The following is a 17,191-nucleotide window of genomic DNA, read 5'->3' as shown; positions in this document are numbered from 1 at the left end:
GGGTTGGGGGAGGCTGTGCGGAGTGAAGCGTGGCGAACGCGTGAGTGGCGGTGCTGTGCGGCGTGGGGGCCTGTCGGTAACGGCGCGGGGCTGAGGCGGTGCGGAGGGGGCGGGCTGCCGTGATGGGCTGCGGGTCGGGGGCGTTTGGCGTGTAGGTTTTCCCCTTGAAAAGGTTCGAGCTGTAGGTGTTGGCATGGAGCTGCCGCTACCGGCACAGCCGCTCATAGAACCAAAGCGTGGCCAAGAGTTTCTGAGCAGAAAACATAATGCCTCGGTGCTGTAGTGTTGTTCGGTTGTGGGTGTCTCGTTATTAAGGCGTTATTGCAAGGCATCTTAATGCTAACGATGTGTGTGTTGTTCCAGGAGGCTGGGATGCACCGTGTCTGTGATGAGGGAGGCAGTGCTTCCATGCACTCACCCTGCAAAGTTTGCTCTGTCGCCAAGCAAGTGGCTGCTCTGTTTGCTCTGAGTGGTTCTACAGCAGCTTTATAGGCTTCATCTCCTGTATGGGAGTGTGGTGCGCACGTAACGTTGAGTGCTTGAGTCAAACTCTGATTGAAGGCAAGGGGGAAAAAAAAGCATGATGGAAAAAGTAAACGGGGACGATTTTCCTGTTTGGGATTCGCACAAAAAGAAGAAGAAAAAATACAAACGACCCGACGTGGAGCGTGAGGATGGGGGCATTCAGGATGCAGAGCTCAGCGGTGCTTCCCCGCGGCTCTTTGAAGATCACGCTGCATGGAGCAGTGAAGTCTCTAAAAAGAAGAAGAAGAAGAAGAAAAACAAGGGAGAGGAGCAGCAGCCTCTGTTAGATCATTCTCTTGCAGAACCAGAATGTGAAGTCGGTTGTGAAACTGTGATGGATGCTTCCCAAAAGAGAAAGAAAAAAAGGAAGCGGAAGCTCAACGAGAGTCCGGATGGTCACAGTGATGATGTAGGCTGTGTCCCTGTAGATCAGAATTGTGTTGATAGTTGTCAGGAGAGCGGTGCTGATAATGAATGTATTAAAAAGTCTGTGAAGAAGAAAAGAAAGCGAATGTTGGCAGAAGAGGATGTGGTGAGCGAGTCGCCTGCTTCAGAAACACACAGTAAAACTGGCAGGAAAAGGCTGAAGAAGAAGAAGAAGAAGAGAAGAGCGAGCAGTAGCCAGGATACACAGGAGGACACCGATGTATCCTTTGATCAGTCATTTCCAACACATCCAGACCAAAAGAAGCGAGGGGAGGACATGGACTCACCATCCACCACACGTAAGGGTGGTGTGGCAGCATCGCAGTGTGGAGGCAGTGCCCGTGGTGCTTCTGCTGTCACTGAGGATCCTATGGATGCACCCACTGATTTCTCCAGGCCTCCTGAAGAAGCTAAGATGTCTAAACGGGCAAAGGTTGTAAAAAGCAGGACTTACATCACGGAAGACAGCTCTTCAGATTCTGATGTAATGTAAGCTTAGATTTTTTTTTTCCCCTACTCCATTTAAATAGGTTTATATTGCAGTATTTGAGTCCCAAATCTTTCTTCAGCCTCTATTGCACACATCTTTAAAAACAGCTTTAAAACCTGAGTGTTAGGTGAAGGTAGTAGAATCCTGCTTTTAGACCTTAGGTATTTTGTGAATATACAGTGAAAGTTTGTAAGATATGTTACTGTTTGCACTGATGTAGAATAAAGGCAACAATAATAATCTTAAAAGTATTTTTTGATACTAAGAGCATTCATAACAAATAAATGTTCTGTGTTGCCACTGATATCAAGAGCCACTATTATGGGTGTCTATGTGTAAGAGTTCTCTGAAGAAGCTGGGGCTGATTTCAGAAACTGAATACTGTAAACATTGAAATGTCATAGTAAATTACATCTGTACGAATAGGCTTCTGCTGGGATGGAGTGTATGAGTGTCTGAAATAGTCCTTATTCTTTAATTAATGAGTGTGTTTGTACTTCTAATTGTAGAGATACCAACAGTCTCTGTTTTGGAGCTCTGCTGTCAGTGGTTTTGTTTGTTTGTCTGTTTTAATGCTGGTTATTTTTTTAATCAGGACACCAGAAAACACAACATCAAATAGAAAGGAGGACCAGAATAATTCGGTTACTGAAACTACAGAGGAGCTCAGTGCGGAGGATGAAGAGCTCCTGCACACGCTTACAGTCTTGGATTTAGATACTGCAAAACAAGAACTGGAGGAGTTTATTCCTCATGTGGGTCAATTGTCTGACCATTCAATCAGAAAAATGGCTGGAAGAGACCTATTGAGATTTAAACAGTTTAAAAAACAAGGTGAGGCCTCAAAAGAATGCAGCAGTGAAGAAGTGTGGAGCCATGCTGACCTTTTGACAGAGGGGAAATAGCTTTCTTTTGTGTCCTCTCACAAGCATGCTCTTGTTGCAGTATATGTGATTCCAGTGAGCATGTTTTTTGTTGCTCTGTTTTGTAGCATCTCCTACTTTGTTAGCAAATTACAGTTCAGAGTGTATGCTTAAATTACCAGCTCCCACCTCCTGTTTTCTTTCTCTTCCATGTGCCATTTTACTTTCTGAATTTGTTGATCTTCTGTTATATGTTTGCTAAACCATCTTTGTTATCTTGAAGTATATTTATTTATTTTTAATTAAAAATATATATATATTTAATTTATTTTCTGTTTTAGGTGTTGCTATCAAGTTTGGCAGATTTACCCAGAAGGAAAATAATCAAATCAGGAAAAATGTTGAAGATTTCCTAGCAATTACTGGGATAGACAGTGCTGAAAAGCTCCTGTTTACCTCAAGGTATCCAGAAGAGAAAGAAGCTATCAATCGCCTAAAAACAGAGCACCTTTTCTGTGTAAAGCTTGGTAAGCATTAAACCTGCATTTGGGTTTTGTGGCTTAAGGTACGTTATTTGCTAGGCTGTAACTAAGTTTAGTCGCTTATCAATGGGAGGGAATGATTAAATCTTGTCTGAAGTGTTCAGCATCCAGTGATGCCATAAACAGGAAGAAATAGTCATTAGCTAGGGTAGTTAGTATTCCAAAATGTGGGGAAAGCCAATAAGATTCCAGCTAATGAGATTCTGTTTGAAAAAGGCATCATCTCTTCTTTCTTCCTCGCTTTAATTGTTGGACTTCTCATGGCTAGGAAACTTTCCTGCTTTGTGTAGCAAATATATTCATTTTGTTATGTCCCTGGTGAAGCTGCTCAGAGCCTTTTCTCAGTGGCTCACCATGCTGTGTTCTGTATCATCAGCACAGGAAAGACAGAATAAATGACAACCTTCGGATTGGATACTTTGGTTCTTCTTGAAGATTTCATGAACTCGATCTGTGTTGTCACACTGGCGTGGTGTTGACTTCTCATCTGAGACACCACTCCTGCTCTGGGAACATTTGGCAGGAAGTAACGTTGGTGTTATGCCAACTGCTGTTAGCAGTCTTGGCCATAGTTGTCAGGTGTTCCTAGGTGTGTTTATCTCTGTGGATCTTTCTCCACTTCAAGGATCTTTCCTTCAGCCAGGATCTTCACTTTCTTTTTGCTGAATGCCTCCATTTCCTGATTCTCAGAGTCGAAATAGTCAGCATGCAAAAGTGCTTGGCCTCCTGATGGGTGGCTGCCTCGTGCCTTTTTATTAGCAGGACAATTCAATAAGCTACTTGCATGTGATCCACAAGTTAAAAAGATTTACACTAACTGGAAGCTTTAGATCAGTAGATTCAGCTTTAGGGTAGTAGATTTGTGCTTCAGAGTTCAAAAGTTCAGTTTCGGATATTCACCTACATACCCCCAGAACTACGTACCAGCTGTCAGTATGTATAATCTTACTATGGCTGTAACTATTACATCTTAGAAACCCTTCAGGAGATTCTATCCACACTATTTCCTGTGCAGTTTCTGAAGCATTGTATAGTACTGTCTCTTAAATGGAGAGATTCTGTGATTAAAAGCAGAGTCATAAAAATACTTCTTTTTTTTAAGCTGCCTCACCAGTGTAAAAATGTTTCTTAAAATTGAATCATTTACCTTCCAGCTGAGGGCATACCACGAGCCTGGAGACTTATATATTACCGAGCGAGGAAGATGTTTGACCCAAATAATTACAAAGGGAGGTAAGCCAGTAATTTGAAAGAGTTTAAAAGCAGGTTGATAGCATTTTCTGATGTTTATTTGTTTGTTAAATGTGGATAGAATTAAAATCATCCCACATTTCTGCTGGTTACTGTGACTTAATGGGCAATTCATTTTTCTAACTAGTGCTATAAATCCCTCCAGTATAAAGCGTGACTTGAAACTATTGTAAGTATCTCACTTACGATGTTGGAAGGGTTTGAATTTGCACATGAAACTGTGTCCATTGCTTCTATTAGGTATACTAAAGAAGAAAAAGAAAAACTGAAGAAGTATCATGCTCTTCATGGCAACGATTGGAAGAAGATTGCTGAGATGATGTCCCGTTCCAATCTCTCCGTTGCCATGAAATACTCTGAAATCAAGTCGCGTATGTACTTTATAAGAACAATAATTAATTCTGTGTATTTTAGTTTAAAAGGCTTTCAGGCAAAAGAGAACAGTCTGAAATCTGAGGGAGAAGGAAAACAAACTGAAAGGGTGGGATGGGAGGAAGAGGAGGTGGAACAAATGCAGTTTTCTTAAATGGAGTTGACCCTTCTGATGTCTGAATGCTATCGTGGGGAGGATGTGAGGAATTTGACAGCAGGGTCTTCAGATATAGGAGCTAGGAACTGGTGCTGTTCTTTAAGTTGAAGTCTCATTAGGCTGAATTTTCCTCTCGCATCTGGTATGCAGAAGAGTTTCTGGGAAGCAGGTAAAAAAATGGATCCTTTAAATAAAAATATGGCAAAATCAAGCATTTTTTCCTAATAATGTATGATAAATTATGTCCTAACCATGAATATTTTTCAATTTCAGCGATTAATTATGGCCCTTGGTCAAAGGAAGAGATCCAGAAGTTGATGCATGCGGTGGAGGAAGTGATTGTAAGAAGAATGAAATTGGAAAATGCAAATTTTCTTTCATCATCAAAAAAATCACATAGAAATCTCCAGATTGACCGTGAGAAACTCTTCCAGAAATTACCATGGACTGAGATTGAAACTAAAGTGGGCACTAGGTATTGGAGACAATGTAAACAGAAATGGTAAGGCTTTATACTAGATTGAGATAGCAAAGTCTGTTCTTAGGAGTATTTAACCCCATTGTACAAAAGTTTGTAATACGATGTTTGGTAGGATAGGCAATAGGTTGGTGACTACAAAGAGAGACACATAAACAACTCCTTGCCAGTTGTGCTAAGTTTTATCATTGCTGTGGTCTCAAGGCCTGATTGCTGTTGCTTTGTTGCTGTAGCAGTGGCATCTTGAAGCTGCTTCCTTTAGATGCCCAGAATGTCATGAGATAATAGGAACCTTTTTTTGTGTGTTTTAAAGGACTTCAGTTTTAACCAACAAGATTACCAAAGGGCAGCAGTTATACAGGGGGACCAAAGGATTACAAGCCAGCATCAACCTTATTCAAAGGTATAGTTGAGATTTACTGGTATGTTTTATGAATCTCTGAGAGTGGTGGTATAAAAGCATGCTGGTTGCGAGCTGTGTGCCTCTGGTTTCATACCACTCTTTGGACAAAAAGTCCTTTAACTTCTGACTGGGGGAGCTGTGAACCTTATTGAATTAGTTATTGAATTCTGCCTACAAACTGCTTCTGTTTTGTTCCTAGGTTGTATGACATGAAAGTGGAAGATGCTAATGAAATAAACTGGGAAGAACTCAGTGATACTATTGGGTAAAAACTCTTCTCTTTTCTTGCGGATACAAAAGATAGTTGAAGCAGACTGTCCTAAATTCCTCAAAGGAATCAACATTCTGCAACCACAGAAAATACTATCTAATTTGATAATGTGCAATTATATATCCTTGCATAGCACTGCACAATCAACCATGTTCTAGCAGCTCTGAAACTTAATTTTACCCACTTCAGGCAACCCTGTTATTCTGCTTCTGGTGTTTTTTTGTTTACTAAAACCTTATCACATAGTCTGTGCTGAAGTTTTGATAAAGGACATTTCCAAATGCACATCAACAAATAGCAAAAGGGGCAATTATTGGAATGTGTGATAGAGTAGGTCTTCTTTCAAACAAAGTAAAAATTGAACATAAAATTACTGATACTGTGAATGCTATATTTTCTGTGTAATGAATATGTGCAATGATATGCTTTAGATGCTTACATTAAGGGGAATTGATACCTTGAAAACTTGTCTGTATTAGGATTTGCAGACTGTGATTTCTACCTGAAGCAAAGTTAAGTGTTTGACCAGTGTCATTCTCAGGAACTGGTAACTCACATAGTGTTAGTTGTGACCCATTGCATCACTGTGCCTTTCAACTCTTGTCTTTTCAGAGACGTTCCTGGATGCTACGTTCAAGCAAAATTTTACAAGCTAAAAGTCTCCTATGTTCCTTTTTGGCGAACAAAGACTTTTTCTGGTTAGTTTCCCAGCTGTTTTTATATACTCATTAAGCTTTTTGTTCCAATCTAACAGGTTATGTCTTCTACTTCACTGCATGCTTCTTTAGGTATTCTCTCTTAAGCCATTTATCTAATACCACAAGCTTAGTGGTATTATTACTTATTTTGCTAAACGTTTTTGTTTCTTTTCCTTTTTAGTGTATTGTGTTTCCTTTTATTTGCATCTTCGCAGTGCTCATCAACCCCTTCTGTTTAGTACTTCAACTACAAAAAGTTTTGACCATGCTTTTTTGGTTTATGTTTTAATATACATGTATGTCTGATCTACGCTGCAGTCATTATAGTTAGTATGGAATAGTAAGATATTTGCATTTAACACTGGCAAAACAAATTCTGCCTGTAAGATCCTTTCTCCTTAGGGGATCCAGCTCTGAACAGATTCTGTTAAGACTCCTTTTTCTTTTTTCAAAGAAATCATTGATCATCTTTTTGAAAAGACGCTGCCAGAACTTGAACAAAGGTTGGAAAAGAAGAAAGGGAAGCAGGAGAACTCTAATGACTCGACAGGCAATCCAAAGAAACAGGTTTTCCAACTCAGTGATGTTTTCGACACCAGTGAAGAGAGCGATGACTGACTGCCTTAAAAACAATTTAACTGAGTATTTAACTGCCAAAGGGATCTGCTGGAAAGGGGGTGCAGATCAACAACTGCAGGTACATGGACTATGAAATAATGGAAAAGCAAGAATATAAGCACATCTGCTTTTATGGAAGATACAGCTTTTTCATGCCACCCTTGGTTACCATAATTTAGCTTTGTTTTAGAAATCCTTTTCTAATTGCAACCAAATTTCGTTCTGAAAGTTTCAAAAACAGGTAATTTTATTCCACTGCTTTATTTTCTGTGGAGTTTGAAACTTCACTCTGACCTTAACTCTAAAATATAAACATATCTTCAGGCATGTGTGATGATGGAAGCAGCACAGCTGTGTGATATCATGCTTTAAAGCAACTCATTTTATTATCGTTGTAGATTTAACCTCTTTTAGAGGAAAGGGATTTTTCTCCATTGTGGTCATAAACTGTACCATCATTTCATGTAAATCAGAAGGTAGCATTAAAATGTTTTTGTTAATATCTGGAATATAGAGAGAAAACAGACTGTGTGTATGTATATACATATGTATATATGTGCACATAAATATTTTTCTATTGCGCCAAGGCGAGTTTTTACATTTTGATATGAAAGAAGGATAAAGTGGAGGCTGCACCTCCTGTCTTTGTATGATCTCTTAATAATTTGCCTAAAAGTTATTTGTAAACTGACTCTGTGAATGTAATATAATTTTACTGTGAGTATAAAGTATTTGTATGGCCCGTTTATATTTCACAAGTGCTGTGTTAGAAGCACACAATAATTGGTTCTGACATAATGCTTCGTGTTGCTCATTTTAAGTGAGAATTTCCTTCTTTAATAATTGTCAATGAAAATGCAGAAGTTTTAAAGGCTTTTGAAATAAAGGCCTTGTATGAGTATTTTCTTGTCTGCCGTGTAGCAAAGGATGTTACGTGGGAACTCGCCATGTTAATTGTAGTCTGGCTTTAGTCTCCCTGAAAACAATAGGATTCTATAGGACAGACAGGATGCTGCATGACATCAGCTGCCTGTATAAGGGCAAGTTTTCAGTCCAGCTTGCCTGGCAGCTTTGGAGGTTAAAAGTTGAATTATTTGAATTTTTAAATGTAAGCAGTCTGTACTTATTCATCCTACCTTTTTCTCTTGAAAGATGAACATAGTCTAAATCTTTTTGTGTGGGGTAGAGCACAACAGATTGGTTGCAGATACTGCAGGGTAGATCTCAGAGCAATAAGCTCACACCTCCATAACAGGATTGATTTTATACCTGTTTAAAAGCAAAATTCTAAAGGAAGAGTTTTGCTGATACATTCTTTAACGGAGAAACAGCATTTAACAAGTCATTCAGTGTAATAACTGTGAACTTGGGGCCATCACTATTATGGCTGTTTTGAGAAAGGTACAGATCTGACCTCTCTCCTACAGCAAAAAAAAGGGGGGGGAAACTTGTCATTCTCATGCATGCTTTGGGAATGGGGAAGGAAAACAGTTCCTTACCCCTATCTCTGTTGGTAATCTGTAGTTGACTCTTCCATCTATTGGAGGAGGACAAGGCTTCCAAAATCATATCCCATTCTGTGACTACTGGCGCTTGAGAGGATAAAGGATCTTTTCCCTTTGTACTGTGTAAAGGCGGAAGAGGGAGAAGCAATTGGTTCGTGTGGGTACTGAGTATTACTAAAAACAGCAGCTCTGTGTAGAGGTTTAAAAAATAAACAATAACCAAGAACTTCCCAGACCCAGCAGAAGAATAAGACTGACAGAGCTCTACCTTTGGCTGTTAGAAGCAGTGGGACAGATCCTTTGAGTCTAAACGCACTGTTAGTCCTTAGAAACAAAGGAGGTTCACACAGAGAATGTCAATTAAAGTGTTTTCCTGCAGCACTGATGGTGTGAATGGTACAGAAAGAAGTCTCAGCTGTCATTATCACAGCAGAGCCCACTGGTTTACAGCTGTGTGCAGCAGAGCCTTGAAGCTGCAATGTAGGCTGCGGGTAGCAGGAAGGCCAAGCAGGGCCTCACCTCGTCCATCTTCCTCTCCTGTCGGTCTGACCGAGCACTGGGGGCAGGCTGAAGCCAGGCTCTACCCACACAGCCCCGTTCGGTTCCACTGAGCTCTGGCCTACAGGACAGATTTCTTCATCCCCAAGGCCTATCAGCTGGGTGTTCTCATCAAAACCCGCTGCAGCTGCACCACAGGCCTCCAGGGCAAGCTTTTTCGCAGGTGTTTATAGTCTCAGCCTGCTGATCACAGGTTTTATTAGTTTAGCGCTTAAATAATTCACGATTCACTCGGTCATCACTTGCATTCAGATCCCTACTCGGCTCTCTCCGTTCCGCTGCTCCCACCTGCTTCAGGTCGCTGCCCCTTTAAGGCCGCGAGGGCTCCCGGCCCGCGCGACGCCTACTTCCGCCAACAGGCCGGAAGCGCGGGGCTGCGCTGTGAGGCGGGGCGGATGGGGTCGGGTGGCGCCGCCATCTGAGGTAAGCTCAGGTGAGGCGGGTCGTTCTCGGCCCCGTGATGCTCATTTTTCGTTTCACCTTCCAAGGGCTCATACTCCGAGCTCCGCTCTTCTTTCTCTTTCTTTTAGCCGCGCTGTTTCTGTGGAGGTAACGCCGGTTTTCTTGGCTCCTGAGGCGCTGCGAGCTTGGGGGCGGGCGGTGATTGAGGCAGGGAGAGGCAGAAAGCTGCTTGAATCCCTCCTAGGCCGGGGGTCCCTGTGGGGCGGGTGTGGAGCCGTTACGGTGTGTGCGGAGCGCGGCGCCGCGGGTTGGGGCTTCTTTCTGCTCTGGGTGTTCGTGTGTGTGTGTGTTACTTCACTCGGGAAAGGGCTGTTTATTGTGAGGACAAAAATCTGTTCACCCAGACACGAAACCAAAAGCAGCTGTTGGTCTGCAGCGTACTGACCTCGTTTCTGACCCGCTTTTTTTCTACAAGATCTCTGAAGAACAGCCCAGTCCCGGCTGCCGGCAGATGGGATGTGCCGTACTCCGCTGGAGGGCAGCTGTGGCTGCAGGCCTTAAGCCCCGGTCCTGAGCACAGGGCAGCCCCGAGGCTTTCCCACCATGTGAGCCAGCACTCCTGCAGCAGATCGCTTCATTTTCCAAAGGTGAATACCGCCGCTGTTGCTTTTGTTTTCCTTTCAGTGGTTCTGCTTTAGCTGGGTTTCACTTTTGCATTCGTTGTTATGCTAATTAACAGCGGTTGCCAAACCTCCTTTTATACAACCATTCCAAGTGTTCATGCTTCTCTAGAACTAGTGAGATCAGAGATGGCTGTGTAGCTTCTGTAGGAATGGAATGTCATTCCCACATTAGAACTAACGTGATAAGTATTTTGTTTCATGGCCTCTGCTGTCGTCTAGCATCCTCTATCAGTACTAATAGTGCTTCTCAGGTCCTTTTTATTTCATCAGGGGTCTCTGATAGTCTTCATCATTTGTCCTTTAGTTGAACTTTCCGCATTGACGTGCGCTCAGTAGATAGGTGAAGTAATTTACAGTCACAGAGATTAGGCAGATGGAGTCTGCAGCTCTTGTATGTCCAGCTATTTGGAATACCTCTGAGCCTTGAGTTAAAGACAGATTAGACAGCCTACTCCTAAACAGTGTGATAATGCCTTAATAAATCAAAAACCCTTGACAAGGATACTAATAAGGCTCATTATGTTGGAAGACTGCTGATTTTTGGTGCGGGACAGACAAGGCCTGAGTGATAGAGAATTTAAGGAGGACAAGTTAAATAATTAGCAATGTACATGTGTAGTGTGATAGGTAGGTTGTGCTTTTGCATTGGAAGTGTATTTTCTGTATGTAGTGTAGGCTCTTACTGAACTTACAATCCTTTTATGTAACCGTTATTTAAGTAGTTTTCCATGAAGGAAGTTGCTGAACGGAGTAAAGTTGAGATTGGGGCATTCTGGCTTAGGTAGAATTGTGACAGGTGCAAGATAAGGTAAATATGCAGGGCGGAGAGTGCCTAGCACAGGACAGAACAAATGCGTTAACTTTTGGCCACATTGCCCTCCATTTGCCATAGAAAAGTACAAAACATACTTAAAAACAAGAGGTTGGTAACAGACCTTATAGGGAGATGTATTATAGCAACAATGCTGGGAGGCTTGTGAGTCTGAGATGCTCAACCAGTGAGCACCAGGAGAGCTGTTACCTGCGTCAGGTTTAGGGCATATAGCAGAATGAATTTGCTGACTGGTGTGAAATTTCTTGCTTGGTTGCTATCACTAGAATAGCATAACTAGAAACATTCAATTCTGAGTATTTCTCACAGTAGCAAGCAACAGTTTATGTTTAGCCAGTATCCATATGTTTAGTTAAGTGCTGGGAAGATTTGCGAACCTGAAGTACTCATCCAGTTAGGAAACCAGGGAAGGAAAAGAGAAGTATTGGGTAATAGGACATAAAAGAAATAACACTGTGTCTGCAGGTATGCTCCTGCTTGCAGGGTGCCCACCATTGCAATTGTGAATAAAACCTGTGTTTATCAGAGATATCCAAATAATTTGTCAGGATGATATTTCCAACAGTCTGAAGGCTATATCATGTGACTTCTTTGTAGTGCTGTGTTTTTAATGTTTGCATGCATTGGGCAGTTTTCTTTAATTTTTGTGTAATGTTTTTCACGTATTCTGTTTCTTTGTTTAATTGCATGTGCCTGCATTATCTAAAACAAACCAAGAGCAGACTGCTATGGCTGGAAGGAAATACTTGGCCACTCTCTTAAGACTTCTGTTGATCTCCTTTTCTTTCTTCCTAAAGAATGAACGTATGTCGATGGTGTACACCGAGTGGTCTTGATGCCACTGAATACCTGAAGAGCTATGCTTCTAAACGGTTGTCCCCAGAAGATTTTGACGGTTCCAACGATGATCTCTGTTACTGCTTGGAGTGCGTGGTTGAATACCACAAAGCAAGGGAGAAACTGCCCAGCTTGCATCAGGTACGGGAGCGTTTTGACTATCAACCTTTACATAGCAAGGAGAACTTAAAACTGAAGGAAAACTTCAGGAGGGGCTTCAGTGGCTTGGCCTCAGTATGCAGGGGGCAGGAATTGTGTTACAATGACTTTGGATTCAATATGGCATATTGAATTTTAACGGTGTTTTTTTTACATTTGGTTGCACAGAGCAAAATGTAAAAGAAGACCTGTTTGTTTTCATATATTCAAATTAGTGATAACTAAAGTCACTGATTTAGAAATTTTAGCTTGAAGCAAATCAGGATGCCAAGCAAATTAACTGCTCTGTTTTTAAAGTATTGGCTGCTGTTCAGTTTTGAGTTCTTTTGTTTTGCTTTCATTTATCATTCACAGTTTCCTACAATGTTTGAGTTTCGGAGCTTTGATTTTGCATGCGTGTACAAGACGGGAATTAACAGGAAAGAAAATAAAAGGCTTGGGGCTACTGGGGATCAGATAGTCATAATTGTAGAAACACAGGGGGGGTCTTTGTAGGGGATTGGTTAAAATTCCAAAGAGGGGATGTAGTTGAGTAAAACCCACCTGTGTTCCAGTTCATGAAGCAGTGTAGTCCCAAGACTGTGGGCCTCCTCCTCTGTATTCTTTCATGCTAAGGCTGGGCCAAAATCTAACCATCAGATAGAATAGAAGAAAAGAAGAAGTAGTCAATGGATAACTTCTGAAGAATCTGTTGGCAACAGAGTGAACAGAAATGATGTGATGAAGATCTGAGAAGTTCATGACCTTTGACTCATGCAAAAAGGGACTGCAAGGGAATGGACCCTGGGAAAGATCTTGGTGGGATCAGAGATTGAGGTCACCTGTTACAGTGTGTGTGTGTGAAAAAATATATATATACATATATATAAAAATAATTTTAGCCTTTAACTATTATCTAGATATGCGTAGACAATCTAGGTTTGGGGTTCTACTTCTGTGGTCATAGCCTAGTATGTATGCTGATGGTTATTTAGGCAAATCAAGAGCCTAAGGTACCTGTCTGAACCTCTGTCAGTCCTTAACAATGTGAAACTGACTTAAAAACAATGAAAGGTGTTTTGAAGTTGTTACTTTAAGATTCTTGTTAGCTTCCCATTGTATATTTTGAAAAGCTTATTTCTGTGTGTGGTGCCTGTATTTATGCAAAGTGAATATTTGTAGCTGATTAATCATAGTTACTCTTTATATAGAGAGATTTCTCGGAAGTCCACAGAAAAGCATGCCTCTAGAGGGCAGTCCCACTTGTATAAAGGCTGGAATTAAGCAGGGTGACTGAACCACTGAATGTGCATTTCTCTGTGGTTTGGTTGTGGGATATAACCATGATTTCTAATTGGAGCAGTTAATTTAGATGGCTGATATTATAAGGAAAGAATCCTAGGTAAATATTCACTAAGTCAGTCGTTCTGCATTGTTAATGTTTCCACTCTTCCACTATTATGTCACAAAATACATGAGAAAATAAGACTCTTAAAGTTGGTGTTTCTATTTTTTGTGTATGTCTTTTTTCTGGTATCATTGACTTCTTTATTCTGTGCTTTACCTATGGCCTGAACTAATTATTTGAACAGTGTGAGTTATGAAGATGCTTGAAATTTGAATGCCACTGTTTTGTTTTGTTTGTTTGGTTTTTAATCATTTTTTAATCATATCTTTGGAATGAGGATATTCACAAGCTGAATTCCACTTCAAATTTTTGTTACATGCTATGCCAAGAAAGAAGCTTTGCAAAATGAAACTGCAAGTTTTTTTGGTCAGAGTTTCTGCTTGTAGTAATATTCTTAATTACTTCCTTTGCAAAAGCAATACATATATTTAATTTGATTTTGTCAATCTCCCAAACTGAATAGGTTTTATTGGAATTGGAAGCCTCCCGTCTCATAGCCCACATTGAAAAATCCATTAGAGAAGAAGCCGGAGAAGATGATGAGTTGTTTATTGTGGATGAGAATGGAGAGACACAACTGCCCGTTTATGTTGGCCCAGATTTTGAGAATAACCTGAGAGTGCCACTTCTAGAAGTGCTGAAATACCCGTATCTGCTGCTGGATGAGAAAGTCAGTATGTATCTTCTAGTATATAGTTGGAAAGGCATGGTGTTGTTTGTACTGAAGGAGACAAAAATAGCAAATAGTGGCTAAACCAGAGTACTGCTGTTTTGTTTTGTGAGCTTATGGGTTTGTTTTTATTATAAATATGTTTCTTTTTTTAGGTGAGCTTTGTGTAGAAGTGCTGTGTAGAATGGAAGAAAGTCACACCTCCTTTCAGGTTTTTGAGAAATATCCAGGAATTTATCTATTTTTGGTACACCCAAATGAAGTGGTAAGTTACTTTTTCTGTTGCACTGAAGCTTGATTTTAAAAAAAATGTTAAACAGATTCTTAGTGTTTTTGTGTTGTTCTTTATTTTTTTGTGTGTGTGTTTTGTTGTAATCCTTAGATTCGTCGGTGGGCCATCCTAACAGCAAGGAATTTAGGGAAGGTTGACAGGGATGATTACTATGACTTACAGGAAGTGTTGACTTGCTTGTTTAAAGTTATTGAATTGGGGCTTTTTGAGAGTCCAGATATTTACAGATCTTCAGTGATTGAAAAGGGAAAACTCATTCTTCTGCCATCCCATTTATATGATAATACCAACTACAAGAACTATTGGCTAGGTGAGTATTTCTGGTTAGAAATGAGCCTTGTACTTGTTACCTGTCTTGTCTGGTAAGCAATTGTTTCAAGTCTGAGCTATTCCAAGTAGATTTGGTTTCTTTTGGAGTTTGTCAAATGGAGAACCTGAACATAGCACATCTGCAGTAGTTTAGGTAGTTAAATGTTGCTGCCAGTCTCTTAGGTTGAGTGTTATAGCATTAGTGGCATTTGGAAAACACTTGATTTGATGAAGCTTAAAACAAGTTCTCAGAAGGATACAGAGAGGTTGTTTTCTTGCAGGGATTTGTATGTTGCTAACAGTGTTGGAAGAACAAGCTTTGGATTCCTTGTTACTGGGCCCAGACAAACAGAATGATTTCATGCAGTCCATACTTCACACCATGGAGAAAGAAGCAGATGGTAACTAATTTTTAGCACTGAGATTAAGCTTATTTTCTAGCTTATTAAGCATTTTCTAGCTTATTATTCATTTGTCTTTATTATTTTATATAGTACTTAATTGTTTAGTTGTGGTGGGTTTTCTTTGTTTTTTGTTTTGTTGTTTGTTTTTTGCAGTGTAATGCTGGAGTGATAAAACTTCAACTTTGAGGCTTGTTTCTCTCCTGGGAGATGGTCAATATTTTGCAGTATTTGGACTGTACTGACAAATACTGAAAAGTGACGTTCATAACGAACTCCTAGTAAGAGAAAAGATTGTAGTGCTTTAAGAGAACAAGATTGATCATTTCTCCCACATCATTTTCATGTATTATGCAGGTCGTATAAAAATTTGTGGTGTAAAGTTAGATTTTTTTTTTTAATTTTTTTTATTTTTTTTAGCACTAAAATGACTTAAACACCTTTTGGCTTTTTTGGACTTGTTTAAGAAACAGATTCTTGCATCTATTTTATTTAGACTTCAGATTTTAGGCTTTGTAGCCCTTGGGCCATCCTTGTAGCCTGTGTGCAGTAGCATAGCTCTAGAAAAGCACATGAGCTGAAGACTAGAGCTGCCCTTTAAATAAATAATTTCCTCTATGAAGATATTTATAAGCATAGTGCATATGTTGAGGATATTGTATTACCTTATATGAAGAGGGAAGAATACACGAGAAAGAAAATTGTTTCCATCTTAAATTTGTAGAATAAATTGTCCTAGAGGTGTAAGTTCTTGTCTAAGAACTGCTTCGGTTTTTGGGTTGTCAGAGCAGGGAAATGGTATTGATAGTTACCCAGGTACTTGTTGATTAAATACAGCATAAGCAGTATCTTTCTGTACAGACAAATTAGGCTCATTTTTTTTTTCCTAACTTTTCTTTCTTGGGGCTAAAGAACATAATCACATTTTATTCAACTAGGTAAATCTACATTAATTTTATTTAAAAAACAAACAAAAATCACAGAACAAAAGCCTCAGTAAGAATTTCACTTTAGTCCAAGAAGATACAGAACCCTTGCATTTCAGTTCTCTCTGATATTACTGTTGTGTTTCAGATGATTCTACTGACCCCTTCTGGCCAGCACTGCATTGTTTCATGGTTATTTTGGATCAGCTTGGTTCTAAAGTATGGGGTCAGCTCATTGATCCTGTCCAGGCCTTTCAAACCATTATCAACAGTGTGAGCTACAACAATGAAATAAAGAATATACGTAATAGCATTATAAGGTAAGTTTCCTTTTTTTTTAATAATAGGTCATTCCTGGTACTAGAATAGGGCAGTCTTTATGATCATAGAATGGCTTCGGTTGGAGGGGACCTTAAAGATCATCCAGCCCCCTGTCATTAGTAGGGTTGCCAACCACTAGATCAGGCTGTCCAGGATGCCATCACACCTGGCCTTGAATGTCTCCAGGGATCTTAATATCAGGTAGTATAATAGCTTGGTTTTGTTTTCCTTGTCGATGCTGACTTAATTTATGTTGGGAAAGTGGCAAGAAGAAAAATTAGACATTGACAACTTCAAGCAATACAAAATTGAAGTAGGCCCTCTAGAATCTCAGAAAAGCATGTGCTTGCTTCTGATTGACTACTTGATATCTTAGGAATACTCAGTTATACTCAAGATTCTTTCCTGAATCTGGAAGGCTGCTAACTGCTTAGTGTTTACTTAGTGTTATAACCAGCTCACACTTGAGGCTGAAGAAAAATGCCACATCAGAGACTCTTGATAGAGTTATGGGAATTCCAGAATTTTCAATGGGTTGATGCTGATTTAGATTTTACTGTAGTTTTGTATGACGACTGATTTGAGTTTACATTCTACTCTTAAGTCTTAATTATTACTCCAGATTTTTTAAAAGATACTGTATGATTATGAAAATTTTATACGTTTTCTGAATGTATTAATTTCAGAGAAAGTAGTAAAGCCTTACCTTGTAATTTTGTATTTGCTTATTGTTCTTGCTGGGGTGAATGCACGAGTACCACATGCCAGTGTGGCCATCACTTATGGATAGAAAATTCAAAGAAAATTGACTTTGG

At 40.0% G+C, this 17,191-nt stretch overlaps 2 protein-coding genes across 5 annotated transcripts in view; both read left to right on the top strand.

Annotated features, from left to right (window-relative positions):
* The first annotated feature begins 5 nt into the window (after positions 1-5).
* Positions 6-7,994, top strand: TTF1 (transcription termination factor 1). 3 transcript variants are annotated; one of them, XM_072352918.1, is made up of 11 exons: positions 6-40; positions 364-1,440; positions 2,037-2,275; positions 2,646-2,831; positions 4,001-4,079; positions 4,338-4,468; positions 4,900-5,128; positions 5,418-5,507; positions 5,707-5,772; positions 6,391-6,476; positions 6,931-7,994. In XM_072352918.1, exons 2-11 carry the CDS (start codon positions 581-583, stop codon positions 7,092-7,094), a joined length of 2,130 nt encoding a protein of 709 aa, XP_072209019.1. In that variant the 5' UTR covers positions 6-40; positions 364-580; the 3' UTR covers positions 7,095-7,994. The 3 variants fall into 3 exon arrangements, with proteins under 3 accessions (XP_072209019.1, XP_072209018.1, XP_072209020.1); XM_072352917.1 differs by having other exon boundaries at positions 9-76; XM_072352919.1 differs by having other exon boundaries at positions 40-98.
* Positions 7,995-9,511: 1,517 nt separating this feature from the next.
* Positions 9,512-17,191, top strand: part of SETX (senataxin) — a 28,629-nt gene continuing 20,949 nt past the window's right edge. Inside the window, exons 1-8 of one of the 2 annotated variants that reach the window (XM_072352655.1) lie at positions 9,512-9,580; positions 10,035-10,206; positions 11,872-12,052; positions 13,921-14,131; positions 14,283-14,392; positions 14,510-14,729; positions 15,010-15,129; positions 16,204-16,375. In XM_072352655.1, coding sequence (XP_072208756.1) covers positions 11,873-12,052; positions 13,921-14,131; positions 14,283-14,392; positions 14,510-14,729; positions 15,010-15,129; positions 16,204-16,375 — 1,013 coding nt within the window. In that variant the 5' untranslated portion in view covers positions 9,512-9,580; positions 10,035-10,206; position 11,872. Of the gene's footprint in view, positions 9,591-10,034; positions 10,207-11,871; positions 12,053-13,920; positions 14,132-14,282; positions 14,393-14,509; positions 14,730-15,009; positions 15,130-16,203; positions 16,376-17,191 lie in introns of both variants that reach the window. The other variant, XM_072352656.1, reaches the window with a different exon arrangement.

This window comes from Excalfactoria chinensis, chromosome 18 (genome assembly GCF_039878825.1).
Source record: "Excalfactoria chinensis isolate bCotChi1 chromosome 18, bCotChi1.hap2, whole genome shotgun sequence".
Taxonomy (NCBI): Eukaryota; Metazoa; Chordata; class Aves; order Galliformes; family Phasianidae; genus Excalfactoria; species Excalfactoria chinensis.
The sequence above is the reverse complement of the archived record's forward strand: the minus strand, read 5'-3'. Positions and strand labels throughout refer to the sequence as shown.

Coding starts and splice junctions, on each gene's coding strand:
- TTF1 (XM_072352918.1), top strand. CDS start 581: ATGATGGAAAAAGTAAACGGGGACGATTTTCCTGTTTGGGATTCGCAC. Junction 2,276..2,645: donor TAAACAGTTTAAAAAACAAG/GTGAGGCCTCAA, acceptor TTTCTGTTTTAG/GTGTTGCTATCAAGTTTGGC. Junction 6,477..6,930: donor GCGAACAAAGACTTTTTCTG/GTTAGTTTCCCA, acceptor CTTTTTTCAAAG/AAATCATTGATCATCTTTTT.